The 27,500-nt window shown below is 49.6% G+C and overlaps 2 protein-coding genes across 4 annotated transcripts in view; both read right to left on the reverse strand.

The window, feature by feature from the left end:
• The window catches only part of abtb2b (ankyrin repeat and BTB (POZ) domain containing 2b), a 39,926-nt gene extending 36,000 nt beyond the window's left edge, over positions 1-3,926 (reverse strand). The window contains 2 exon segments of the mRNA XM_084672203.1: positions 2,543-3,586; positions 3,686-3,926. Coding sequence (XP_084528329.1) covers positions 2,543-3,428 — 886 coding nt within the window. The 5' untranslated portion in view covers positions 3,429-3,586; positions 3,686-3,926.
• Positions 3,927-6,062: 2,136 nt separating this feature from the next.
• The window catches only part of b4galnt4a (beta-1,4-N-acetyl-galactosaminyl transferase 4a), an 84,323-nt gene continuing 62,885 nt past the window's right edge, over positions 6,063-27,500 (reverse strand). For 2 of the 3 annotated variants that reach the window (XM_084672186.1, XM_084672187.1), the window contains exons 9-21: positions 23,441-23,519; positions 15,849-15,915; positions 14,186-14,404; positions 13,972-14,081; positions 13,280-13,380; positions 13,037-13,110; positions 11,339-12,887; positions 10,795-11,150; positions 10,232-10,385; positions 10,034-10,106; positions 9,098-9,251; positions 8,739-8,865; positions 6,063-8,506 (exon numbers count right to left, since the gene is read on the reverse strand). In XM_084672186.1, coding sequence (XP_084528312.1) covers positions 8,392-8,506; positions 8,739-8,865; positions 9,098-9,251; positions 10,034-10,106; positions 10,232-10,385; positions 10,795-11,150; positions 11,339-12,887; positions 13,037-13,110; positions 13,280-13,380; positions 13,972-14,081; positions 14,186-14,404; positions 15,849-15,915; positions 23,441-23,519 — 3,178 coding nt within the window. In that variant the 3' untranslated portion in view covers positions 6,063-8,391. Of the gene's footprint in view, positions 8,507-8,738; positions 8,866-9,097; positions 9,252-10,033; positions 10,107-10,231; positions 10,386-10,794; positions 11,151-11,338; positions 12,888-13,036; positions 13,111-13,279; positions 13,381-13,971; positions 14,082-14,185; positions 14,405-15,848; positions 15,916-23,440; positions 23,520-24,497; positions 25,498-27,500 lie in introns of those variants that run through there. The other variant, XM_084672189.1, reaches the window with a different exon arrangement.

Here is a 27,500-nt window from a genome sequence, read left to right on the forward strand (position 1 = left end):
CTGGATCGTAATGTGTGGTGAAATCAAATACAGCCAATCCAACAGAACTGAGCCGTGTTTCTGACTGACCCTGGCGACAGAAGGGCAGAAGAGGAGGGGAGGAGGAGGAGGAACGATGGAGAACCTGGTCCACTAACGCCTGCTCTATGTGTCTCACACAGGAAGAGGAGGAATAAATAGAGAGAAAGAAAGGAGGGGCCGAAAGGCAAAGACGGAAGCGTAGAAAAGAGGGAAAGAAGGAGAGAGGGAAGGGGTTAGAAGATTGTTATTGGAGCCGTAGAAGTCTTAAAGACTTCCAGATGTGGGTCTGCCCTGCTCTACGCTTGAGAGAGCACGAGAGAGACAGAGAGAGAGAGAGACTAAGGGAGAGAACGACATAGAGAAACCAAAAAATACAGAGAGGGAGAAACGGTGAGAAAGGAGAGGGTTGCCCGTGTCCATGCCGGGTGCACCCCTTTAGCTGATAGATCACCATACTACACCCTCATTTCCCCTTGTTTGGTTGTTGAACGGTGTGTGGGGGAGGTGTAGGGGGCGGGAGGGCTTGTAGGGCTGGTGGGTGGGTAGTGGCTCTGAATGTTTAAGGAACACGTTGTGAGGTGAGAGAATGGTGTGTGTTTGTGCGTGTGTTTGTGTGTGTGTGTGTGTGCGTGTGTGTCACAGGGGCATGGTCCTGCTCCTAAAAAGAACTGGGGGGCCAAGAGAATGGACTGTTGTTTTTATACACGCTGCTTGTTCTCAAACACATGACCTGAGTCTCAGAAACAGGCCTCTCCCTTTCCAGACCTGCCTGTCTGACATCTGCTCACCCAGCCTGGCTTAGAATAGAGCTGAGCTGAAGAGAAGCACAGGGCAGGACTGCTGGAGAATCATGTGGCACACAGTTGTCAAAATCAATTTATTAACATTTCTATTCCACGCACTCTACCTGTAGGGGTTCAACCCACACCCAATTGAAATAGAGTCAAATTTGATTTTGTCCCTAGAGAAAAATATCAGATTTGATAGTAACAGTACATTAAGACTGATAATAGGTTTTCTCATCATGCATTTGCTCTTCCACAGTTATTACAATACATTACATTTAATTGATGAAACCAGTGTCAACCTGCTGCAGTATGTGAGAAAGGTTTGAGAGAGGAAGAAAGAGAGAGAGAGAAATAGAGAGAGAGAGAGAGAGAGAGAGAGAGAGAGAGAGAGACAGAGACAGAGAGAGACAGAGAGAGACAGAGAGAGACAGAGCGAGACAGAGAGATATAGAGAGAGACAGAGAGAGTGAGTGAGAGACTGATAGAGTGAAAGACAGAGAGAAAGGGAGAGCGTGTGCATGTATCTGAGTGTCTATTTGCACGTGCCAGAGAATGAGAGTGTTTTCGTCCCCTGCTTAGTTTGCGCCCCCTGTGCGTTGGCCTAAGCTGCCTGGGATCAGAGAGGAACAAAGCTCTATTGTGTTCGCTGTGTCAAAAACCCTGCTCTGGAAAGCTGCTGGTGGGCACAAACATACTCTCCACACAATGTCCCAACATCACCTCGACCCCGTCCCAACGCCGCCCCGACATGACTAACACTGCTCTGACGACGCTGACCCGGCCAATCGCTCATCATCCGACTGGGAGGGGCAGAGAGTCATAGACAGGTACTGAGGAGAGGGGGAGAGAGGGATAGAGAGAGGGAAGGAGACAGTGGGGGGAGAGTTGAGCAGGGTGCACAGCAGGAGGAGACGGGGGATTAAGGAGAGGTGAATGGAGGAGTGGGGGAGCGGAGGATGAGGAGAGTAGAGAGGACAGCAGGAGGACAGGAAGTGAGGTCAAGGGAAACAAAGAGGTCGGTCGACAGCAGGATGACTGACCTGCTACCCATGCTCCCCTCAAACACAAGTCTACCTACGGACTACCAGCAGGCCAGGAAGGACACTTCCTGCACCAATCCTGACATACTGACACATGCCTGTCACACTGACTAGTCACACTGTCACTGATTGACAGGGTCTCTTTCGGACTCGGATGAGCGTGGATCAGAGTTCCCTACTGACTGACTGACTGACTGACAGGCCAATCTTTCATGTTGCCTGTTGACATGCGTCCAATGGTCATTTCCCCCCGATAAATCCATGGTGTGTGTATGAAGAGAGAAAATGCCAGCTTTGTTCAGATCAAATCCTATTTCACTGCAAGTTTTCTTTTCTGACAGAGTGAATTAGTGTGGGAACATCAAGCCCTCACACATGAAGGAGAGCCATTGTGTTGAGCTGCAGGTCGGACCAGAACCTTTTCCACACACGCCAGTGTGTAAGTGTGAGTGAATGGAAAGTGGTGCAAGCATTTCTGGCTAGCAGGGAGCGAGGGAGAATATGACAGAGAGACCTTCCAGTCAAGATGGATTTATGTCACTCACACAACTGCACACACACACACACACACACACGCACACACACACACACACACTACCAACTTTTTGAAGCACCATAGGACAAGCTAGTCAAATTTGGCAGTCATTTGACACATGGCAGGCACAAAAGTAAGCAGTCATTCAGTGTTCTTACCGTTGGCGTTCTTCCCGCAGATCAGGTGTTCATAATGCTGCAGAACTCCCCACAGCTCGGCATCATTGTTCACCACCCCCTCCAATGCTTCTGCTGACACTAGGGCAGACCCCAAGTCCGGCCCGCACTGCCCCCGCTCGGCCATGAGCACTCGCGCTCCGATCTCCTCCACCAACGCCTCCATGCAAGCGGTCAGACAGATAGCCGCGTACTCGTGAATGCGCACCGAGATTCGGGTGTCCACCATCCAGCGGAAAAACCGTCCCACGGAGAAGGACAGGCCGCAGCGGGCAGACTTGCCTTTGCGGAGCAGCTCCCCAGCGCTCATGCTATACATGGAGATGGCCTTGACGGTCGCCGTTATGCAGTGGTCGGCCAGAGCCCAGCTCAGCACCAGCCTCATGGCGCTCTGCACCTCGAAGCGAGTGCAACGGCAATGCATGACACTCAGCCGCTGAGCCTCTCTCGAAATGCGGATCAGGGATCTGCGAAGGAGGATGGAAAGTTTCCGGACGGCCTCGGGTGAAAATGTAGGCGCTGGTGACCCTTTGGCGACACCATTCCCGGCAACTTTACGCAGGATCTTGCCAACCTCATCTTCGGTCCAGGGGAACTCCTCGAGGTCGGGTAAGCGGGGGCATTTGGAGAATATGTCCTCGGGGTCTTCGGGAAGGACAGTGTTGACCGTGTCCCAGCTGTTATTCCTGCTATTCATGGAGCCGGAGTAGTACCACCAGTTGCCCCGATGAGGGGCTGTGATGAACGGCTGCGAGTTGGACTTGGAGGAGGAGAGGCTAAGTGACTTACAGGAGTCTCCGGCTCCATAGCCCGAGTCCAGAGTAAGGTCCTCCAAGGTCTTCATGTGGGAATTGCTCATCCCGGCCATGATTTCCAACTCTTTTGGCTACGATGTTGCAGTAAATGGTTTATCTGAGTCTGCGTTACCGACTCACGAAATTGGCCGTCAAACTGGTTCAACTGGTTAGGCAGAGCTCTTGAGATGAGACATGTTGAGTTGTGCGTCAGGCAAGCACAGAATGACACCTATCAAAAATAAACACAAAGTTGTCAACTTCGCCTATCAATATAAAACATAATATAACACGATTAATGATATAATATGATACGTAATAGGCTACTCACCACCTCTCCCTGCGGTAAACGAGGCGAAATCAAATATGTCAACTTTTTCTGCACCACTCAAGCTCTGGAATCCGAAATGAAGGTAAAGTAGTTCGCCTTTGCCTTTAGAGGAAGTCCATTTAAGATAACCAAGGATGGGACATCGATTCAGAGAGAGAGGAAAATAGTCTGATAAAGTCTTAACAAAAGTTTAGGCAACAGCGTGAGATGTTCCCTTAACCACTGCGCGTCAGCTCAGTACTGAAACGCTACAGATGTGAGGGGCCGGACTGTGTGATTATAAGACCGAAGCTGCCGACGGACCAATCAGGATCCGATTGAACTCTGCAAACCAATCCTCGCAAGTTTTACATTTATCGAAAGTTACAGTAAATCCCCAGCTTGGAAAATCTTCATGTTTTGTAAACCTTTGAATTGAGTGCAAAACATTAGAAATGCATGACCCACATTTTCGATTTAATCGAAAACATTGTAAACGCGTAACCCACATCATGTAAACGTGTGAAATATTGGTATACAATTGTTATCGGCTGTGATGCCCGAACCCGAGACAGTCAGAAACAACATCTCCAGCAGTTTTTCTCTCGGGATATATATTTTTTTGCTTATGTATTTAATTCTCTCAATTAGCTAATGGCCCATGGGGAAGTACTGCTGGCTCGGTTGTTCGCTGCGTATTGCACACACATTAAACTCACTTTAGTTATCATTCCATACAGACTTTAGGGGGTCTTGGCAAGCTTCCCAAATATGAGCTGTTCCCTCATCCAAAGCGTGGTATAAATTGAATTAAGAAATCCCTTGGCGGGGAGAGTATGTTGGGTAAGAGCTTGTGTTCGCCTCAGTCAGATAATGCTCTGGTAATAGTCCAAATGAATATAAACTATTTGTAATCACGCATTGAAAAAAGTGGTGTTTATAAGGAATAGTCATTTATAGCAATAGGCTAGTTCACACGCACTGGCCACTGTCTGTGTATACATACACTCAGCGCAGCAAGACTGTATGTTACCATCTTTTCTAATACCAGTCCACTATTGGCAGCTGGCCAGCTGGAGTCGTTCAAGCAGGCTTAACGAGATTCAAGAAAAAAATCCCTGCTAAGGAATTGATCCAAAAAGTTTCTCCGACTTTTGGCGTTTGTTGATTCTTTGTACGTTGTTCCACTACGGTTGGTATGAAACAAACCCAAACGAGGTGTGTGTGTGAATGTGACATGCTCAACTGTGTGCCCATCTCAACAGTCTGCATGTGTTGACTCACAGGGAGACAGGTTGGGAGTGGCCCTCTGTACCTGGCCTCGCTCCAGATTGTTCCGTAATAGGCCTGTACTTGGTTCACACACTTCCACTAAGCCTCCTTGGTTAGCACCTCTCCTGCTTGACGTGGTTAATCAGTCAGCCAGACCGCAGCTGTATAGCTGGTCTGATGAGATCACAGAGAGAGAAGAAGACATGCAAAAAGATCACAGGACAGCAACGCCTGTCTCATGTGGACCATGACTGTGGACGGCAGCACTTACCTCACTCATGGCATGCTCATGGAGGGTATAGTACATTTAAGCCAATTCGTACCAATTCATCCAGTCTGGAGGGAAACCATGGAAAACTATAAGCAACTCCCAATCTGCAGCTGATCAGTGTGTTCCAGAAGCGCTCTCATCAGCTTAGCAGGATTTCTAGGCAATTTGATGTTGCCTGTTAAATTACTATTAGCTGAGTTGGGTATAGGTCAGTGGTAAAGCATTTGATTTCACATCAAGAGTTTTGAATTTGAATTCCCCCTGTCCCTTGCTTTGGATACAATTGTCTGTGTTGGCCATGCAAGAGGGGGTAGGAATAGTGCGTGAATGTGTATGTCTAACAGAGCAGCCAGCATTCCCAGTCATGATGTTTACCTGGCTGCCATTGCACTGAGCTGATAATGGCAAGAGCTGATTAGGAGAGTTTGCATACAGTCAGACATCTGCAATTCCTACTGATGTGTGTGTATGTTTATAGAAGATATGCGAGTCTTATTTGATTAGGGTAAATTGCATTGTAACCAGATGCTTTGTGGTCACCCCAGCGTGGATATTACATTACTGTATACAGTATGCTCACTTAAACTTTCTTACACAAAGTTGCAACACTGTAAGAGGCTCTTTAGCTTGACTGTACTTCAAGGCAGGCATGTTGGGGTGTTGGAGGGCCCCACTGTGGCCTGAAGTGGAACTGCGTGGCAATTATGTCTATTCCCAGTACTACAGCTGGTGTAGGGACCAGGTTTTGACCTATGGTTTTGACAGGTGTCATAGTAATAATAGTAACCACTATGCTGTTACAGGCCACTATTTTTTAGCATTCCTCTCAGAGAACCATCCAAAGAATTTTAAGACTTTAAGCATAAAATTTTATTTGCAAAACAAACAAAACAAAAACAAAAAAAGGATCAAAATAAAAATACAATACATTCTTAAAAGTTTTTTCTACAAACAATTTCACAGAAATTACCTTGGAATGCCTATTCCTGTTTTAAATTTATATACTCATATACTCCGTGTTTTAATATTTTTTATTTAAATATTCCTGTCTCCATGGTAAATGATGTACAGTAAAGACCTTGCTTTCATGAGAGGGTCAAAGAGAGCTTTAAACAATCATAGTCAAGAACCAATCAGTAGTGGCTGCCCATATATGTCCATGGACGAGCCTTCTTGTCTGTTCCTGTCACAATAAGAGTAGCATTTAGGTAAACAGGAGCATTAGGCCTGGCCCGCAGCTTAACTATTCAGAGCAGGTGGCCTCTTGCAAGACTCCAGCAGCTGCCAGAATATCTCCCTCACACCTTCTATTTACCTCTCTCCAATTATCCCATCCCCAGAGCCTGGGCAACCCTAGTCCTCACTGACACACCCATCCATCCATCCATCCATCCATCCATCCATTCGTCCATCCGTCCATCCATCCGTCCATGCATCCATCCATCTACCCATCCTACTCTAGAGAGAATCATTTTCCTATGTACATATCCACTTATCTACAAGGTTGAGTACCAGAAATCTTCATTTTCTCCTCATGGCTGTCCCTTGCTGTCTCCTTGTCACAGCTTACACCATGTCTGTCTGTTCCCAAGCCCACATAAAAGGCACACATAAGTGAACTAGCGTAGCCTCTCTCCGTCCCCCTCCATCTTCACAGGGGCCCCAGGGCTTCTCTCAAACACTCTGGAATGATGCCTTTGTAAAGCAAAACCCAAACCAAACTCAGCTCCACACATGTTCAATTAATGGCATGAATGTACAAAAATCAAATATGATGACTCGGTCCCCTCTCCCCATACAGTCGGTTCTTGTTTAGTTCCAGTTGCAGTCAGCACACAAGGTTAGAGGTGTTCAAGAACAGACCATCAGCAGGATCAGAGGAAGAGGAGGGGGGAGGCGGGGGCTGTGTACCAATTCAGTGTTTAAGGAAGGGGGAAAAAAGACAAGTGCTCCCGCCCCCTCTGAAATATTAGTGCATTTATGCATCCACACATCAGCGAAAAGGTTTAGCAATGTCAGCTTTTCAATTAGGGCAGCAGACCCACCCGGAGGACCTGAAAATAAAATCGACGGAAATAAATCAAGTAACTAGCGTGATGGCTAGCCTGACCGAGAATACAACAGCAGCGAGGCTACAAGGCTATTTACATCGCTTCAAGACATACAAATACCCGACTGACTCAAACAAAGAAACAAGGAGAGATAAGCCGACTGCAGGAGACAGAAAATCGAGTAAAGTAGATCAGAGCAGAGTAGAGCAGAGGGGAATGGAATAGTGAAGAAAGAGACAGAGAGAGAGAGAGAGAGAGAGAGAGAGAGCAAGACACAGAAGGAACAAGGCAGAGAGAGAGAGAGAAACAAAGACAGAGAATCGAGACAGCGAGAGGTGACGATTTATGTATTTCACAAAGTTCTTTGTAACCAGATGCTTTGTGGTCACCCCAGTGTGGAGCAGCAGTTTTGTCCAGTGTCTGTGTTCCCAGTGAATGCCACCTTCTCGAGCCTCCTCCAGAGACACCCTGACACAGTCGGCCGCCGTCGTTACAGGACGTCCACACCACAGCTGCTAGGAAATGACCTACTGAGTGGTCACCCCCAAACAGAGCTGCACCAGGGCTTCAGAGATCCTGGCAACACAGATCCTCTGTTCTTAGCCCAATGCAGAGGGAGAGAAAACATACTGTTGGACAAACACTCGCATTTTCTGGCATGTGCACACACACGTACACACACACACGCACGTACGCACCAAACTCACACACCATCTGTGACCCTACATTTGTTTCCTCTCCAGGGCGTTTTATAAAATCTTCGGTCGGTCCAGCCCCTCAGTAGGAAAAGGCGTTTTCTCCCAAAGACAAACAAACAAACAAACAAACAACAGATTTTCCAGTCTGTCGGGAAACAGTGCACCGAAGAGGACATCTGCCTCTGAAGATGTGTTAGGGAGACAAGGCCATGACTCTGCGTGGACAAGGTTCAGGCACCAGTGTTCAGACTCCCAACCGGAGACCATCCCCAGGAACGTGAGGGGGGCCTCGGACAGACAGAAAAAGGCGTCCCTGAAAGGTGCCTGTCTCAAAGGCTGAGTCAAGCAGCGAGGGAGCTCCTTCAGGTCTCTCTCTCACACACACACAGTGGAGCTGGAGCTAAATGAGTGGGTCCTCCTGGCCCACGGAGGGCGCTATCCTTTGGGAGTCTTCTTGTTCTGGGTGTTCCACATGCCACGTTTAGAGTGGTAGTAGTGGAAGAAGTTCCTTAGTCGGAGTCTCTCCACCTCTAGACCGTTCTGCAGCACCCTGAAAGAAAGAAAGAAAGAAAGAAAGAAAGAAAGAAAGAAAGAAAGAAAAAAAGAAAGAAAGAGAGAGAGAGAGAGAGAGAGAGACAGAAAGAGAGAGAGATTGAATGGTCAGGAGAAAGACTATGATTCAAGAGACCTGCATCCAAGTGCAAGAACATGGCATGTTATGTGACAACAAATACAAAGACCCTAGATGATGTGGTATCCCATTGTGACGGTTGCTGGGTTACCTGTCCAGTAGTTCCCAGTCCTCTCCACCCCAGCGGTCCTTGAACTCCTCCGTGTTCATCCCTCCAATCTTGTCAAAGTCGGACTTATAGATGCCAAAAAGGCCGAAGCCATTAACCTCCCAGTAACCTGAGCCATGAAACAGAGGTGGACAAAGACACAGATTTCAGCAATCGACGTGTGTACAATGTGTGTGCGCGTGTACAGTATACGTGTAGTTGCGCGCATGTGTGTAACTGTGTGCATACGTGTGTATTTGTGTGTGTGTGTATTTGTTCCCGTTGTGTGTGATTGTGTGCGTGTATGTGAGAGTGTCTATGTGTATAGTGTGTGTGTGTACAGTGTGTGTGTGTGTGTGTACCGTCGGGCTCCAGGGGGGAGCTGCCACAGCCCAGTCTCATGACGATGGGGGCGAAGGCCAGACGGCTCTCCACACAGTGCTTTCTGATGCTCTCCAGGATGTTGGAGGGGAAGTGGATGTGCAGGTCACACAGGAACACGATGCTGTGGTTGTCCTGGCAACACACACACACACGCACACGTTCAGCTTATGTGTGGGATCAATGGTTTACGTAAATCACTCAGTCGACTGGCACTCTGGCACTCCTATGTGTCTGTTTGCCCGTCTGTGTCTGGGCCTTGGTGTCTTTCTGATGAGACTGCAGCCGCAGGTCAAATACTAGTGTGTATCTGTGCATCCCTGTGTGCGTGTCAGTGTGTGTGTGTGTGTGCGTGTGTATGTCTGTGAGTCTGTGTGAGACTGTGTGTTCGTGTGAGACTGTGTGCGCCTGCCTGTGTGTGTGTGTGTGTAAGTCTGTTTACGTGTGTGGTACTGATCAGAGAGCGTGTCCTCAGCAAGTCCTCCTCCACACCCAGCAGCACTAGGTCACCCCCCCATGTGAGTGACACCACGTCTTCCCCATCAGACAGACCCACACTCAGACACCAGACTGTCTTGCCAGAATCCTTCCCGCACCGCTGTGTGTGTGCGTGCGTGTGTGTTTGTTTGTGTGTGTGAGTGAGTGTGCGAGGGGCGGGGGAGGACAGATAAAGAAAGTATACCGCATGTGGCAGCTATGACATCCATAATGACAGTCAAAAGTCAAATGACAGGAGACTGTCACGGGCTTCTGAAAGCTCCAGCACATTAAACAGTGAGAGACACAGATGAATAATTCATTCCCTGTCTGTGCATAAGCCTCTGGTGTCGGTGGAATGGTGTCTGTCAACGAGAGCTCAGTGCCAGTAACAATGTTTGGGGAAAAACATGGTAGGCTCGATGTTTCGGTTGTCGTACCTCTATTGTGTCCACTCCAATCTGTAGACCAGCCGAACGTTCAAAGTTCCCCTCTCTCCTCAGATACTCATACCTGGCGCGCGCACAAACACACAGAAACATACAAACACTCAAGCACAGTTGTTGTGACTATGACATTTGGGCAAGGACTTCATACACACATGCGCACACATGCACACCCGCGTCACACACACACACCTGGGTACAGTGCTGTCTCTCAGGGCCTGCTCTACATCCATATCTTCGCTCTCAAAGTCGACGACGATGATGCTGAAGTTGTCGTCCTTGGTCTCGCGGTGGAGGTCCTCCATATCCGAGATGAACTGCTGCACCCAGCGAGCCTGGTTCTTTACTGGAGGGAGGGACGGACGGACGGACAGACGGACGGACGGACAGACGGACGGAGGGAGGGAGGGGAGAGGCAGAGAAGGGGCGTGAGGGGAAAAAAAGAGTGGAGTGGTAGAGAGATGGAAAGAAGGCCGAGAGTGGCGGTTGAGTGAGGCAACAAGGGAGAGAGTGGAGTGGGAGAGTACATGGAGAAAGCGAGACATGAAGGACCCAGGTAAAGGCGAGGGAGAGGAGGAAAGGGAGGAGAGCAGGAGAGAGGGGAACGATCAGCAAGGCTGCTGCCGACCCACGGATGAAGGTCGACAGGATCTCTGGTGCTGCTCTGCATTCCAATGACTGTTGGACCAGCAGTAACTAACCCACTCCTCCCGACAACACCCCGAGTCTTCTCCCCCCTCTCACCCCTCACCCACCTGGCACCACAAAGTGCACCATCACATCCCTCCTCCACTGCAACATGACAGGCTGGCACAGCAGGGGCTTGGCGTAGGCCGTGCCCCAGGGGGTGGCCCCGGGCTGGGCAGGGGCCCGGGTGGAGGCCGCGGGCGCCTGGGTGGTGAGTCCGGACGGAGGCGAGGCGGGGGCCATGTCGGTGTTCTCCAGGCTGTCGTCGCCCAGCCGCCCGCGGTGCAGCAGGAGGTAGATGTACTCGGACAGACGCACCACGCTGCGGCCCCGCTCCATCAGCTCCAGCTCCACCAGGTAGCGGTTCCCCCGCGCCGAGTCTCGCCGCTTCTCCACGTTGATGATGCGGAGCAGGGTGTAGATTCTGGGGGGACGGGAACAAACACACGCGCGCGCAAAAAAACTCAGTAGTGATTTCACGGTTAACGGCCCGTTTTTATGGTCTGAATAGGCTATTATGCTGTTTTTATTGTTGGGAAACGTCTAGAAGCACCTCTCGCCGAGTTCTATCTTTCATTCTCTTTTTCGGAATCCCCCCTCCCCCAATCTCACCCTCCGTTGCGCTCGTTGAGTTTCTCCATGTACTGCGCCAGCACGTCCACCACCTCGCTCTCCGCCAGCTGCAAGTTCCCCGACACGTTGCAGCGCAGGTCGTTCCAGTCGGAGCGCAGCAGCTCAAAGTCCATGGGGTTGACGGAGAAGGTCCTTTGCCAGTTGATGCTCTCCTCCGCCCAGCCTGGGCGAGCCTCCGCCTCCTCGTAGCTGTAGTCCGACACCCCGCCCTCCTCCGGCTCGCGCTCCCCCTCTGGGTCCGGGTTGGAGCGGTTTGGGTCGGGTTCGACGTCCGGGTCAGCGTCGGGGTTGGGGTCGGGATCGGGGTCGGGGTCAGGGTCTGGGTTCGGGTTGGGGTCAGAGTCGGGGGGGTGGAGGTTAGGGTCGGGGTCAGCTTGCTGCTCGGACTCTGTGATCTCGGAGGTTCTGAGGTAGGAGGTGACCCTGGTCTCCACATGGAGGACGTTGTCTGAGGAATTGAAGCCTAGATGGGTGGCCGGGGGAGGAGGGGGGTCTCTGCGCGGGAGCAAGGGAGCCACAGTACCGCCTCTGTTGGGCAGGGCAGCGACGTAATCAGCCTCTCTGCCTGGAGGCTGGAGCTCTCCCCTCCTCCTCTCACTGCCCGGGGGTCTCACTGCTGCCGCTCTGCTGGCCGCCCGCTCCACCACACCCTGCCTGCTGGAGTTGTGACTTGGAGACTTGCCCTCTCTCGTGGGGGGTTTGGGCCAGAGCTGGGGGGCACTCACCAGGCCCCTTCCCCCTGCCCCCCCTGGCCCTGCCCTGGGTCTGGAGCTGAGGTTGACCAGCCTGGTAGTCTTACCGTGCTGGTAGAGGAAAACTCCGGGAAAGACTTCTCTAGGGTGTCGAGACACCAGACCCCTCCTCTCCCGCTCCCTCTCCCTCCTCTCTTCCCTCTCCTTCTCCCTCTCCTTGGCAGGGCGCGGCCTGGTGATGTAGATCTTGTTCTCGTCCTTCTTCTCCTTGTTGCTGCCAGGGGCTGCGCCGTCGTTGCTGCCGCCACGGAGACGGGTATTCCCGTGGGCGGAGTTGCTGAGGATCTGCTTGGCGCGGCTGGCGAGGGCGGAGAGAGAGCTCTTCTGGGGGAACAGCAGGGCCGACTTGCTCAGTTTGGGAGGGGTCTCCGCGCCCCCCTTCCTGCCCGGGCCGAGTTCCGAGGGCCCCGTTCGGATCCAGGAGAGAGAGCGGCCCCGCACCAGGCTGTCCGTCTGGGGGGGCAGGGCCTCCTCTGGCCCCTCGCTGTCCCCGTCAGGGGCCCCAGCCTTCCTGGAGGCGCGGACCCCCCTCCGCCTTTGCCTCTCATCCTCCGCCTGTCCGTCTCTCGGGAGAAAGTGGCGTCTCTCCCTGCGGACCACCACGCGGTTGACCTCCTCCCCCTCCCCCGCCCGCTCCGGGGCAGTGGGGTCCGACAGGTGGACGGGCCCGGAGGTGTGGCTGGTCTGGCTGGGGCGGGACGTCCTCTTGGGGGGCTGGGTCCCCACGATCTCGGCCTCGTCCTCTGGATCCACCCCTTCCTCCTCTTCCAGGAAATCTGTGGCGGGAAAAGGCCAAGGGGCGACACGTTCTTTCGTTCTGACCGCAAGCACTTTAAAGCGCGGGCGCGCGCGCACACACAGGCGTGTGTGTCGTGTGTGTGGATGCGTGCGCGCGTGCGTGTGGCTGTCGTTCCTTGCCGCTCACCATCTGGGTTGGGGAAGAAGAACGGCCTGTCGTCATCGTCCTCATCCATCTTCATGTACTTGTAGAAACCAAACCTGTCAGGCAGAGAAGGACAGCGGAACACTGGAGATGAGCAAACACTCACACACTGACACGCTCACACACACACACACACACACACTTTTCTCTCGTAGTCTCCCCTCCTCCTCTCTATGTCTCCGTCCTCATAGACAGATTTCACCAGAGCAGCAGATAGCTCCTTACTTCTCCAGGTAGATGGGCGACTCCCTGTAGAAGCACTTGTTCTCTCTCTCCATGTGGGTGAGGCGGGTGAAGTCGTTGGGATACACGAAGGAAAGGTACACCTGAGGGCAATGAGGCAGACGGGATCATGACAAACTTTGAGTTGGTGTTGAGAGTGAGTTGAGAGTGGTCCTAACTTGTCACCAAACTGGACCACAAATGTGTTTTCCTAGTTTAAGAACCTATGTGGTTTGGATGGTGTAATGACCTATACTGGTCTATAGGGGGCAGCAACATTCAACTTCCACAAGTGGTAGTTGAGGGGCTGTGGTCTGCAGCTGAACACAGCACAGGCGAGGAAGAGAGAATAGACTCTGGAGGGCCCGGGTTTTCGTCTCATCTGTTCCCCTTCCAGCCAATCTGAATATGCAGACTGGTTAATGTGCTGCTTTGAGTAGAGGGTCAGGAGTTCTGAGAGACTGCACTTTTACTGACCTTGTAGGGTCCAAATGTTAATGAGAAACCCCTATTAACTTTTTAAAACACACACATGTACACCTCAAACATGCGCACACACACCCTCTCTCTCTCTCTCTCTCTCTCTCCCCCTCTCTCTCTCTCTCTCTCTCTCTCTCTCTCTCTCTCTCTCTCTGTCTCTCTCTCTTAATGTCCATAGTCCCAGAGGGAAGGAGCTGAGGGGGTCAGTCACTCACAAACTGCAGGCCCTGGTATCTGGCGATGGGGAAGTCTTTGACCACATAAGTGGGGGAGTAGAGACAGGCCGGTAGCACGTTCTGCAAACGAGAGGCCTCAATCATGGGGGCTGGAAAAAGGGAAGGGGGAGGAAAAGTGAAGAGAAGTAAGCAATGCGTGCTAAACTCGATTCGCCTAGAAAAGACTACACTAGACTGGGAGACAGACACTTACTGCTGTAAAATGTGTCTCTGGGGTCTGGCTTCAGCATGTCAGCTCCATGCTGACTGGCAGGGCCGTGACCAGGGTCTTGACCCTGGCCTGGACTGTGAGGCTGGCCCCGGCCTCGGACCTGACCCTGGTCCTGACCTGGAGGAACCCTGGGTGGCCGAATGTGACTGGCCAGAGTCTGGGGTATGTGATCCACACTGTTCATCTTCAGGCTCGACTCGTCTGGAGCACACATACAAACACAAACGCACACGCAGAGACACACAAACGTAAAAGGTACACACAAAAATTGTCACAAAAATGCGTGTGATTATCACCCAGACACATGAACTTTAGAAAACAGAGCTTCGGATAACAACCCACAACAACTCCTTTACCTCGAGAGAGGAGAGGAGAGGAGAGAGGAGAGGAGAGGGGAGAGGAGAGTTATAATTACACCAATCGATTGGTGGAAGGAAGGAGGGAGAGCCAGTGATTTATGGGGTGTCAACCGCAAGGCCTGATGGAAGAAATACTTCATAATTAACGGGGAGGCCAGGATCCCTCTTCTCCCAGGAAGGATGAGTAGCACAGTGCTGTGCTGTGTTGAAGCCCCTCCCCCTGGGGGGTGTACAGCCGCCTGACTGTGTGGAAGTTCCTGACCGAGAGGGAGGAGCCAGGCAGGGTTGGTGTGTCTCCAGCCCAGTCTGAGTGAGGGATGCTGGGGAGGTGTGTGTGGGGAGATGTGTGTGACCCTGGACTGGTGATGATGGGCGTGGTGAAGGCTGTGCATGTGTAAGCGTGTGTTTGGGTGTGATTACTGTAACAGCTGTTATGCTACTAAAGAACCGTGACCCTTGGTGGTGGAAAAATCGGGCCATTTATTACGTTTGCAACACACGTAAAAGGGCACTCTGCACCAGACCAGCAGTGGGTCTCCTAGCAACCTTCTTCATTTCCATAAAATTCTGTCACAAAGCTAAGTAATGAGTATGAGGTCATAGATTCATAATGGAAGAATTGAATCCCAAAGGAAGTAGTAAATAAGAGCGATGACATGCATTGTAGAACGTCAACAATGCATGAAAAATATGCAGACAATTAGGTCTGTTTTCCAATGGACGTCTGGTGGAGAGTAGGGATCGTATTTTATGCTAATGTGATTGGGTACAGTGCAGTTATGTCATGGATGAGTTCTTGCAATTGATCTAGATCTGAACATGAGCACATTAAAGTCTGCACTGCCATGGAAATGGAAAAATACCTTCTCGTTGTTTCAAAACGATGTATGCGCAATCAGGAAAGTATTTTGATATGGAAACGTTGTTGCCAGCAGAGCAGGCCATGATTCTAAAGAAGACATCATGTTGTCAGTCCTGTCCAGCTACCATATTCAATGGGGTCGCTATGGTAACGCAGCTAAGACCCATGGTGGGGGTAGCACTGACTTCACACAAACTCCCAATAACCCCCATCCATCTCTCCACTCCAATCCATGCAAGGACCAAATATCCATAACTGGGGTTGTGAAGCCACTGTACTTTTCACCGTCTTTGATCAGCGCCATTGATAACGTGATAAATGAGAGATTGCAAGTTGTTTCTGAAGCTTCTACTGACCCTGACAGGTCAGAGGTCAACATTACCCAGGGGGAGGAGCTTACTGCCAGAAAGTATGGCAAGCTTACCAGTGTAGAGGGAGATGTAGGCGGAGTCAATGACTTCATACTTCAGACCAGGCAGGAACGGACGCCACTAAGAGAGAGAGGGAGAGCGAGGGAAAGGGGGGATATAGAGAGTGGGAGATAGAGGAAGAGTGAGTGGCAGAGAGACAGGGGGGATGGGAGAGAGAGAGACAGAGAGAGAGAGAGAGAGAGAGAGAGAGAGAGAGAGAGAGAGAGAGAGAGAGAGAGAGAGAGAGAGAGAGAGAGAGAGAGAGAGAGAGAGAGAGAGAGAGAGAGAGAGAGAGAGAGAGAGAGAGAGAGAGAGAGAAAAGCCACCTTAAAGAACATGGTTTGTCTTGTCTGTGAAGAACCTGTACCGGTCAGTTAGAGTGATGTCCTGCCTGCTCGGCCACTCAGTAATATTGACCCTGACACCACCACCACTGACCGTGAGAGGGAGAGAGAAGACGAGGGGGTCGAGGAGGACAGGATGGAGAGCAGACAGAGAAGAAGAGGAGGAGACAGGAGAGGAACAGAGAGATTAACTCGGGATGGTGAGAGAGGGGTTGAAGGAGGGAACACAGGGGATAAGTCCGGGTGATTGGAATGAATCAGAGGCTTCAGGAACAGCGAGAGACCAAAGAGAGACAGGCTACAATTCCTTTAAAGAGATTCTGCAATTACCAAGTCACTTCTACTTACTCGCACTGTAATCATAGGAGACAGGTCATTTTCCACTGACGGAACTGGAAACACAAGCATACAACCTGCTCATACGCTGACAACCTGACACACACAGACAAACACGCGCACAGACACACGCACGCACAGACACACGCACATTCCGTCTATTCTGATCAACAGAATCGAATACACCTATGTTTGTCGACTGATTCGTTTAGGGAAAAACACCCCGACCCCCTACACACTGTCCTGTATAGCAGGGCACAGACGACAGTAGCGTTCGGCTAGTGTCTGTGTGTCTCTCGTCAAGGTCGAGACTGCTTGTCCTGCCTTTCGGGGATCAATGGAGCTCGGCGCCCAAGCTCTCTGAGAACAGGCCGGGAGACACACGCACGCACACACACACACACGCACACTCACACTGCACAAAAGCACACACACTCAGTCGAGCAATCACAACATATTAAAACATGTAAATCGTTTCAGTGGTACCGCGGTGCGCAGGGAACGCTTTCATTCGCATTCCCATGTAAAACTGTGTAACCATACTGTGACATTGACACATGCATGGTAACATGTCAGACTAATGCACTTTGATGTGACAGGTTCCAACAAATGACTATTAACATTCACATGATGACAGCTAATCACAGCAAACTTGTGAACAGTACAGACACTTCTAAAAGTCACCCAAGGGTATATGCTTGTAACAGGTATAAACCACCCCAAAAAGATGTTTTGTGTGTTTGGCGTGTATGTGTGTGCGTGGGTTAGGGTTACATACTGTATGTGTTTGGGTGTCTGTGTATGCGTGTGTCTGTTTGGGTGACTGTATGTGTGTCTGTGTGTGCTGGTCTATGTATTTGTGTGTGTGAATGTCTGTGTGTGTGTGCGTTTGTCGATGTCTGTGTCTGTGTCGTCAGACTCTGGAGGATGGACCAGGGTCCTGCTTACTGGTCCAGTCAGTTCAACGGAGGGGAAAGAAAATCAATATCTGAGGGGAAATAATAAAAAGTAACACTTGCTGAGTAAAATGGCGCCCAGCCGCCAGGGGTGTTTCATCATGTTTCATCAGGCCCCGTCTGCCCGGTGACATGTGGGTTTTCTGACGTTGTTTGGGCTTTGCAGAACGAGTGTGTGATTGTGTGTACCATCCTCTCAGCAGTAGCAAGCCTGGTTTCACACTCACAGACACAAACACAAATCTGCACGGACACACCGACGCAAACGCAGACAGACGCGCACGGGAAAACACGCGGTTGTTCTCTCAGACTGCCTTTCTCTTCACTGGGTTTCTCGCTCCGATGTTTTCTCTCTCTCTCTCTCTCTCTCTCTCTCTCTCTCTCTCTCTCTCTCTCTCTCTCCCTCCCTCCCTCCCTCCTTCTCTCTCTCCTCCGCTCCCTCGCTTACATTGTCTGCTCCAAAGCCAGAGGCAGAAGAGGAGATGAAGAGTTGTTAGCATCACAGAATAGATACCATAATGAAAACTCTAATAAGTGTCTAACTCTCTTAGTATGATTCGGCATTCTCTTCAGCTTTAAAAAGCAATACTAAACACTAAGCACCAGCTCTACCAGGCCCTATTACATAAACGGTGGGAAGAAAACCTTCTTTGCGTATTCTTAACTTTTAGCAGGGGTAGAGAGAGAGGGAGTTTCTCTTTCTCACCACTCATTATCTAAACCCTTTCCTCTGTCCATCTCCCTATCCCTCCCTATTTCTCTGTCTTTCTTTTCCTCTATATCTCTCTCACATCACCTGGCTCCATCTACGTGCTCTAATTGGCATGGTGGCAGAGGCCTGTGGCAGAAAGAACAGGAGAACAAGACAGATGTTTCCAGTCCTGCCTGAGGACCACACAGGACTACTACAATACTTTGTTAAACCAGTCAGACAGAGAGAGAGAGAGAGAGAGAGAGAGAGAGAGAGAGAGAGAGAGAGAGAGAGAGAGAGCGAGAGAGACAGAGAGAGAGAGAGACAGAGAGCGAGAGAGAGAGAGAGAGAGAGACAGAGAGAGAGACAGAGAGAGAGACAGAGAGAGAGACAGATAAAGTGACAGAGAAGGTGAGGGAGTTGAAAGATGAGTTTCACTGTGCAGATGAAAACAGTAATGATGTGACATCCTTTTCATTTGAACTGACAAAACAACACGTAGCCTGGAGAATAGTTTACAAACCAAATTTCCCCAAATACACCGATGACATGGCAACAAGTTCCTGGTGGTAACTGGGGAAAGAGGGAATGATATTCGAGGGGAAGTGGGGTACAGGGTTTGACTTAGTTTCTGTGATGAATTATACATTCAGTCAAAGTGTTTCAGACAAAGAGTTTTGGTCTGACAAATGAGTTCAATATCCACAGTGCTCACTGGAGCATAGTCTCGACTGCTTGCAGAGACAACCAGTACTGGGGTGGTGCTCACACAACCAGAACAGTCTGGTATGAAAAGGCATGACAGACCCAAGACTGTGAAGTCTGCATTACTGGTAAATTGCATTTCGTATTTAAAGCACCGAAATGCAAGAATATACATTCACATGTCAAAGGACTGAGACAGGAACATGACATGGATGTTAAAGGCATGAGTCTACGTGTAAGATGAGGTCATGGGTGAGGTGTGTGATATACGCTTTGGAAACACTAGTTTTACTATTATGTCATGTAATAAAATTCACAGACTTACCCAAACATGAACAGAGATCAAGCTAAAACCAGGCATATTACAGCTTCACAACCATAAATAAACCAGCAGACAGGACTGAACCAGCCGCAACATAAAAATCTCCAAATGTTTTACAGCTACCAGGTGCTGGGCAGAATAGAGCAGGGCGGTAAAACAAGGGCCAAACACATAACCTACATAAGACATGCTACATAAGGGCTCAATTCAACGGAATACAAAATAAATATGTATAGTTCCAACTTTAACGTGAGCTGAATGTGAATAAGACAGGGCTAACGTGAGGGGCAGGCTGCCCACTAGCCTAGCGTAGCGCTCTGAGGGAGGTGGAGATGGAGGGATTAGAACGCCATGGCGACAGGGGGACAGCCCGGCTCCCGTGACAGGGAGCTAGCCTAGCGCTAATGCTAAAGGGACAACGACACACTCTCAGAGGCAGCGAACACGGGGGGACGTGTCCAATGAGATCGCCACAGATGGACGGAGCAGGGAGCCAGAGGAGATGAACGACAGAGAAGAGGAGGGAGGTGAGGAGGAGGGGTAGTAGAGAGAGAGAGAGAGAGAGAGAGAGAGAGAGAGAGAGAGAGAGAGATGAGAGGAGGGGGAGAAAAGAAGGAGGAGGGGGAAGAAAAGAAGGAGGAGCGGAGGGTGGAACAGAGATAGAAGGGAAGCATACTCAAGGAAATGTCAGTCGAGCGGATAGTTTGGGTGTGAGATAGAGAAGGAGATGACGAGAAGCCCATGAAGAGGTCCTGTGTTTGGGACTGAGCCTGTGAAGCAGTCCAAGTAGCTACATGAAGGAAACAAAGCCTAAAGGAAAGAAACAGGTTCACACAGAAAACACACAGTTTGGGTTCACCAGTTCACTAACGTACCTCAGCTGTGTAGTGGGAGAATAAGGCTAAATACAGATGTATGTGTGTGTGTGTGTGTGTGTGTGTGAGTGAGAGACAGAAAGAGAGAGAGAAAGTGTACTAATTGGTGGAGCACTTCTTGAAGTAGCCAAATGGGAGTGATAAAGCAAGCAGCCCATTAAAACCAAACATGTAAATCCCAGACCTCTCGCTCTCCATAAACGTAGCAGGACTAATTAAGGTCTGGCTGCTTCTCTCTCTCCTCCACCAGTCGCTCTGTTTTACAACGAACACCTTCCTTCTCCCAGGCATGGTGGGGAGGGGGCCTTCAAAAAATGTAATGCAACATGTAATGAGTCCCAACTGTTCTCACAGTTCTATCTATTTTAAAACGTGAAAAAATATGTTTAACAGGGCTGAAAGGAAAATGGGATGTCACCCTAGAATGGACTAGGTGTTGGGTGTACCTGGGCTATTGTTTTAAATCCTTCTTTCATAAGCCACCACAGATGTAGGCCTGCCTCCTTTACTCTCTCTGTGAAACTCCCTATCCTACCTGGAGACAGAGGGCCTCATTTACTAACAGGATTGCGCCCATTTCAGGCGTAAAATAGCGGGTAAAGACATAAAACCGTATTTCCAAAGGCAGCGCACTTGAGTAAAAACGCAGATTACCGCTGCTGGGAGGGTATAAGGGAAAGTGGGCGTGTGCCACAAAGAGATGGGAGGAGAGGTGTATTTCTTCCTTGTAACATGTTAAAGTTAGCTGTTACTTGTGGACTTCGTGGACCATCTCCTGTTCGCTGAACCTTCTATTTCTTTTCCTCGAATCACCCATGGTGGCAGTAACAGGCAGGCAATTTCTCCCGTCTTTCCCAGTCGATCCCCGACGAGGATCTGGTTTGATAAATACCACGCAAAATGCGGAAATACACCGTGCGCTATTTGCGGTTGGGCAAAGGCGCAGATTAAGCTGCGGTCGCACTGTTAGTAAATGAGGCCCAGAGTACTCTAACCCTGCCCTACCAGAGTATCCGCTTCAGATGACGTGAAACTAAAATCTCTAGTTCTTTCCCTTTCTCTCACGCACACGAGCAGGTGCTGCTGCTGCTGCTTGATAAAGAGAGAGAGAGAAAGAAAGAGAGCGAGGGAAGGAGGGAGAGAAAGAAAAAGAAATCCTCAACCAGGGAAAGAGCAGGGATGAGATATCTCTGAAACATGTCACAAAAGAAACACTCTTTATCCCCCCCCCCCCCTCTCTCTCTCTCTCTCTCTCTCTCTCTCTCTCTCTCTCTCTCTCTCTCTCTCTCTCCCTCCCTCCCTCCCTCCCTCCCTCCCTCCTCTCGTTTTCCATCTCTCTCTCTCCATATGCAGTCCACAAGTCTCCAGAAGACCTGTACATCTTTGTGCAAGCCAGCAAGCTGTTTGGGAAGAAAGACCAGTGGATCTATGCTATCTCTTCCCCAACAAACAGAAGTGTGTTTCTGCCAGATTTATCTAGGCTGAGGGCTAGTGGGGAGACAGCCCAGTCACACTAAATCTGCTGCCTCTGTCAAGGTGTGAAATGTATGCAGCTATTAAATCACAAGCAAGGGCCTTGCTAAGACAGTGTGACCGAGAACACACACACACGCGCACGCACACACACATACACACACACACTTGATTTGCAGTGTAGCTTTGTCCTTTTTCATTAATTTATTTATCACAGTTGAAACTAACTCTAATGGCTTTTAAGGGTGGTTTTCTCCCTCTCTCTCTTCTCCTGGCATGTCGTGGGAGGAGGGTAATACCCATGTGATGTGCTATCTTTGTCGACATCATCACAATGTCAACACTTCAGAAAGGCTTGTGAGATTACGATGTACAACATCAACTGAAAGCTTTCCTCAGTTCCATTGACCAGATTTTTATCTCTCTCAGTCGTGTTTATTTAGTTCGCTCCCCTCCTCTCTTCCTAACTCGACTCTCCTCTCCTCTTCTTTTTTCTCCTTCCTCTCCTCTCATCTCTTTTCTTCTCCTCACCTCCTCCTCTCTCACATAGGTCTTTGTCTCCACAAAAAGCTGTCCAGCTGCATCTGAGAAACCCATCATTACTACCCAAGTGTGGAGGCGCACATAAGCCAACACACAAACACACACACACCCCCACACACTCACACACAAAACACACAGCACATCAGCCACTCCTCCCCCCCCCCTGCATTCTAGATTGTCACATTGTCACACCGCGAGAGGAAACATCACATGAGCCACAGAGCAGGGTGTCAGTTATGCCTTTACAGCACCATAGCAACAGGGAGCACACCTGGGTCTGAATGGAGGCAGAGGAGAAGCTGCAAGAGGGAAGGAGGGGGGAGGGGAGCAATAAGAGAGAAACAAAGAGAGAGGGCAAACCAAGATACAGAGGGCGAGACTGTGTGTGTGTGTGTGTGAGAGAGAGAGAGAGAGAGAGAGAGAGAGAGAGAGAGAGAGAGGGAGGGAGGGAGGGAAGGAGGGAGGGAGGGTAGAAAGAGCAATAAAGGGAGACAGAAAGAAAAAACAAGGCTACTGGAGAGGTAGAGGGACTAGAGAAGTAATAATTAAGAAATACAAGAAAGAAAGAAAGAAAGAAAGAGACAGAGGGAGAGATCTGCAGTATATCTGGAGCCTGTAGCTCATTCCACAAAAACACCATTGCATCCCTTATTCACATCAGTGCCCTCACAAACACACACTAACACACGCAAATACACATATCATAGAGCTCAATACTGATTAATAATACCTCACATACAACACCAACCAGCAGGGAATATAAATAGAAAAAAAACATAGAGATGGAAGGCTGAAGGACGAAGAAAAGAGAGAAAAGCAAAGAAAAATGATGATGTAGCGGAGGAAAGGAGACGGATGGCTTGAATACAACAAAGACGGTTTAAAGTCCTGAACTAACCAGACCAGAGACACGGTCTCCACGCTATGACATCACAACAGGACTTTTGATCTTTCATTGGCTGAGGCCATGACCAGATGACCGCATGGAGATAGAAAATACATGGAGGAGAGGAGGGTGTGGAGACAGGAGAGGAGAGCAGGGTGTGAAGACAGGAGAGGAGAGCAGGGTGTGGAGACAGGAGAGGAGAGCAGGGTGTGGAGACAGGAGAGGAGGGGTGGGGAGGTTGGAGTAGCTGGAGCTCCAGTCTGGCAGTTACTAGTCTGGCAGCTCACCTCTCTGGTAGAAAGCTCTGGGCGGCAGTCCACCTCAAATATAGGGCATTTTCCTGCTGCGCTCTCTTCCCTCCGACAAAACACCTGGTGTGAGCAACGAGCCCCTCCCTCTAATGCACCCCCCTCCGGTCAGTTCAGGTCAGGTCTGGTCAAGTCAGGTCGGGTCAGGATCTGACTGGTCCACTTACCCCCACCTCCACGTGGTCTGAGCCCTTGTCATCCTGCTTGTGGAGAACTTCAAAGTAATAACGTCTGGACGAGATGAGGCTGGGGACAGAGAGAGAGAGAGAGAGAGAGAGAGAGAGAGAGAGAGAGAGAGAGAGCGAGCGAGAGAGAGAGAGAGAGAGAGAGAGAGAGAGAGAGAGGGAGAGAGAGTGAGAAAGAGAGATGGAGGAGAGAGGGATAATGATTGGTTAGACAGGTCGACTGAGCTGGACCAATACATTTATCATTGCGATGGTGTGATCATAGCTGAATCTGCTAAGGTAAAAGGAAGACAGAAGCTATTACATCAAACATCAACACACCCCTTCACACACATATGGCAAATTGTACCCCCCCACACACACATACTCACGCACTCACCCACACACACATACAGTACATATTCATCCATCCACACACATACAGACACACACACACACACATACAGACACACACACACACAGTCTACTTTCCTCTCAGTCATGAAGCAGGCTCCTAATCAAAAACACATCTTCTCTAATAAGTCCACATCTGCTGTGGGGAAAGGCACACAACACCACAGCACTGCTCCACACTTCATTAGCTCTATGTGTGTGTGTGTGTGTGTGTGTCTGCATGAGTGGGCATGGATACTGTGTGTGTGTGTGTGTGTGTGTGTGTGTGTGTGTCTGTGTGTGTGTGATAAATAGGTCTTGGGAGAACCCCTTTGAAATAACCATAATCAGGATAATGATGGCCATGTTAACTTGGAATTCCTAATTGCTAAACAACGCTGGCCCTTCTGAGCGTGGAAAGTCATCACTTATCATACAGTTTGTGTTTTATTAACAGAGATCTTCTGTTTTTCATCTTCCTCTCCTTCTCTCTGTGAAGTTTCCCTCCCCTCATCTGTGTTCCCTCCCAGAAGGAGAACAAAAACTGAGATCCTGTTTGAACCTTCATCTACAGAAAAACCTGAATTGAAAACTCATTAAAAAAAGAAAGAAACACACTTCTGAATATTCTGGAAGAGATTGAGGTTGAAGGTGCGGTTTTAATTACCGGATGGTGAACGTAAAACAGTGATCCATCAACCAAACACGCAGGTCTTGATACAGATGTGTGTGGAAGATCACTACACTGGAGGCTGGTGTTGGAGACCCACCTCCTTCTGCAAAGTTGGGAGAGAAGAATGCTCGCAGACACCCTGCGTCACATGGTCGGCCACCCAGGGTTCCGTAACTCATAGTTCAGTGTGAGGAGCGTTGATAAGGCTGTGAAGTCAATCGTTCATGAACAGACACGTGACAGAGAGAGACTCTGGATCCTTTAAGCTCACAAAATGAAATCACAACATTCTAGCAACCCACTTCCAATCACAACGGTAAAAAAACAAAACATGCACTCTCTCTTTGTCTCTGTATGTCTCTCTATCTGTCTGTCTCTCTCTCTCTGTTTCTCTCTCTCTCTGTCTCTCTCTCTCTCTCTGTCTCTCTCTCTGTCTTTGTCTCTCTCTCTCTGTCTCTCTCTCCTTATTTTAGTGGTCTTATGTCAAGGTTCTAAGAGATCAGTTACTTGTCAGGTTTAATCTGGTGCCGTCTAGGGGGATAATCAAATCCCTGTCCTGCTAGTCTGGCCACTGAGAACAGCAGAACAATATGTACTCCAGAGATCTGATCCACCAGAGAAACAATAAGAGGGCAAAACAGAGAACATACAAGATATCACACCACATCCTGGTGCTGAAATAAGCCTCTGTTTATTGATCGGTTCCCATGCACGCACGCTGGATGGTACCTCAGCGCCTTCATACTGGCTCGCTACACACGGGCCTGCAGTAAAACAGCCTTCCTAGACTTCTGTCAGATAGGAGTGACAGTAAAATAAAGGAGATTTACAGGCCGTCTTGTTAGGCTGTGTCTGGATGAACCCAGAGGCGGACAGATGTGTTTGAGAGTGTGTGTGTGTGTGTGTGTGTGTGTGTGTGAGGCCACACCAGACTCTGAAGAGCGCCGTGTGGGGGATGAAGAAAGAGGGAGGGATGGAAGGACAGAGCTCAACAGAAACAGGCAGACAGAGGACAGACGTAACAGGGCATGAGGAGACACAAAAGGCAGAAAGGTGCTACACTAGAAATGAATAGCAGGAAGGGAAGAAAGAGAGAGAAAAGCAGGTGCGATTCTAGGATCAGACCATTGGGGGTGCTCAGCCCCTAATGAGAATGTGACATGAATACAGTGCCTTGGAAAAGTGTTAAACCCCCTTGCTAATAAATCCCTAATTGACTGGATAACAAATACATTTATTTATTATACAAAATATTGAATGAATGAAAAAACTAAGAATGTCCCTTCATGAACTACCAGCATCAAATGATAATAAACCATAATCATGTTTTAAAACATGTATTATTATTTCTAGGGGTGCTGGGATGAAATTTAGCTTGAGCACCCCTAAATAGGGTCTAAAATCACCACTGGAGAGAGGTACAAAGGTTTTCTTTTGCAGTAGTTTTACTCAGTGGTAATAAGCTGATGAGTCATGTGGGAGAGAGTAAACGAGTGCCTAACACTCTGACTAATGACAGTCTACGATTCTTTCGTCTGTGACTCACCTGAGCAACAGAGAGAAACGGTGAAGCCCTGCTCCCGGTAACATCCTTTGTGGAACATCACTAACTTCATACAAGAAACTCCACAGGGTGTATACGCACACAAACATACGTACACACGCACGCAAACACCTCTGACACCCCCTTTGCGGGGGCTGAGGCTTATGCCTTCCCAGCATGCACTGGGAGTGCCAGGCAGACAGACTAAGGAAGGGTACAAGCGGGACCCTGAGGTACAAACCCCCTCTTCTTTCTCCTCCCGCGCTCCCTCATTTTTCCTTCCGTCTATCCTGCACTTCTCTCCGCTCGTTCTTTTCCATCCTTTGATTTTCACGTTCTATCCAAAATCCCCCTCATGAATGTACCTCTCTCCTCCTCTGCCTTTCACACTTTCTCCCTCCCTCCCTCCCTCCCTCCCTCCCTCCCTCCCCTCCTCCCTCCGCCGTGCCCACAGGTGGAGTATAAATAAAAGACTCCATAGAGAGAGCACCCTTCTCGCTCACACACTAATGATACAAGTCTTTAGACCTGCCTGGGGAGGCTGAATATTCTCTCTTCTCTCTCCCTCTCTCTTCCCGTTCACTCACTCCTTTCTCTACCTCGCCCTCCCCCTGTCTCCTTCCATCCGTCTCTGCCATGCGCTCCCCTAATCCATCTGAGAGCCATCCCGCTGCTCGCCCCCTCCAGCCTTGATAAATCCTCTCTTGTTCTCCTCTCCTCTTCTCTATCCCTTTTTTCCCCCCATTCATCTCTCATTATGCATTTCCTCCATGGTACACATTTCTCTCCTCTATTTCTCTCCTCATCAATTTCCCCCCGTCCTGCCTCTCCTGGTCCCACGCCTCTCGCCTTTCTTCAACCCGTTCTTCTCCAATCTCTCTCTCTCTCTCTCTCTCTCTCTCTCTCTCTCTCTCTCTCTCTCTCTCTCTCTCTGAGTTTCTTTCTCCTCAAGCCTTTCTTAAATGTTCTCTTTCTCTGGCTCTCGAAGTCAAATAGTGAATACATGAGCCTCAAGCTGCCCACAAGGAGTGTCCTCTCAAAATCTCTCTATGAGCTAACCGTTCCAGCTCAAAAGATCACCCTCTCTTTACAGAAGGCTGAAAAGAGAGGGAAGGAATTGCTGTATCCACCTACAAGATCAAAGGGGACTTCAACAAGCTTGGTTAGAACGTGCAGTTCTTCGCCAGTTATTGTGTGTGAACCATCATTCATCCACACAATGACACATAAGAAAGGAATCTTCAGACCTCTGTAGCGGCATCTAAATGCACTCTACTGTTCCTCTGCTTTCGTCCGCCCTCCAACCCCCTGATGGGCCACTTGAGGACCATGATCTGGCAGGTCAGTGATATTTGAGCCTAAGCTTCAATCAGAAGTCTTTCTGGTTGCCATCACAATCTTTCAAGAGCTCTTCATAGCTGCTGCTTATGGTCTGGCCTGCCCCCATCACTCCC

The sequence above is a fragment of the Hypomesus nipponensis genome, chromosome 14 (assembly GCF_054491055.1).
Source record: "Hypomesus nipponensis isolate SF chromosome 14, ASM5449105v1, whole genome shotgun sequence".
In the NCBI taxonomy this organism is placed as follows: domain Eukaryota; kingdom Metazoa; phylum Chordata; class Actinopteri; order Osmeriformes; family Osmeridae; genus Hypomesus; species Hypomesus nipponensis.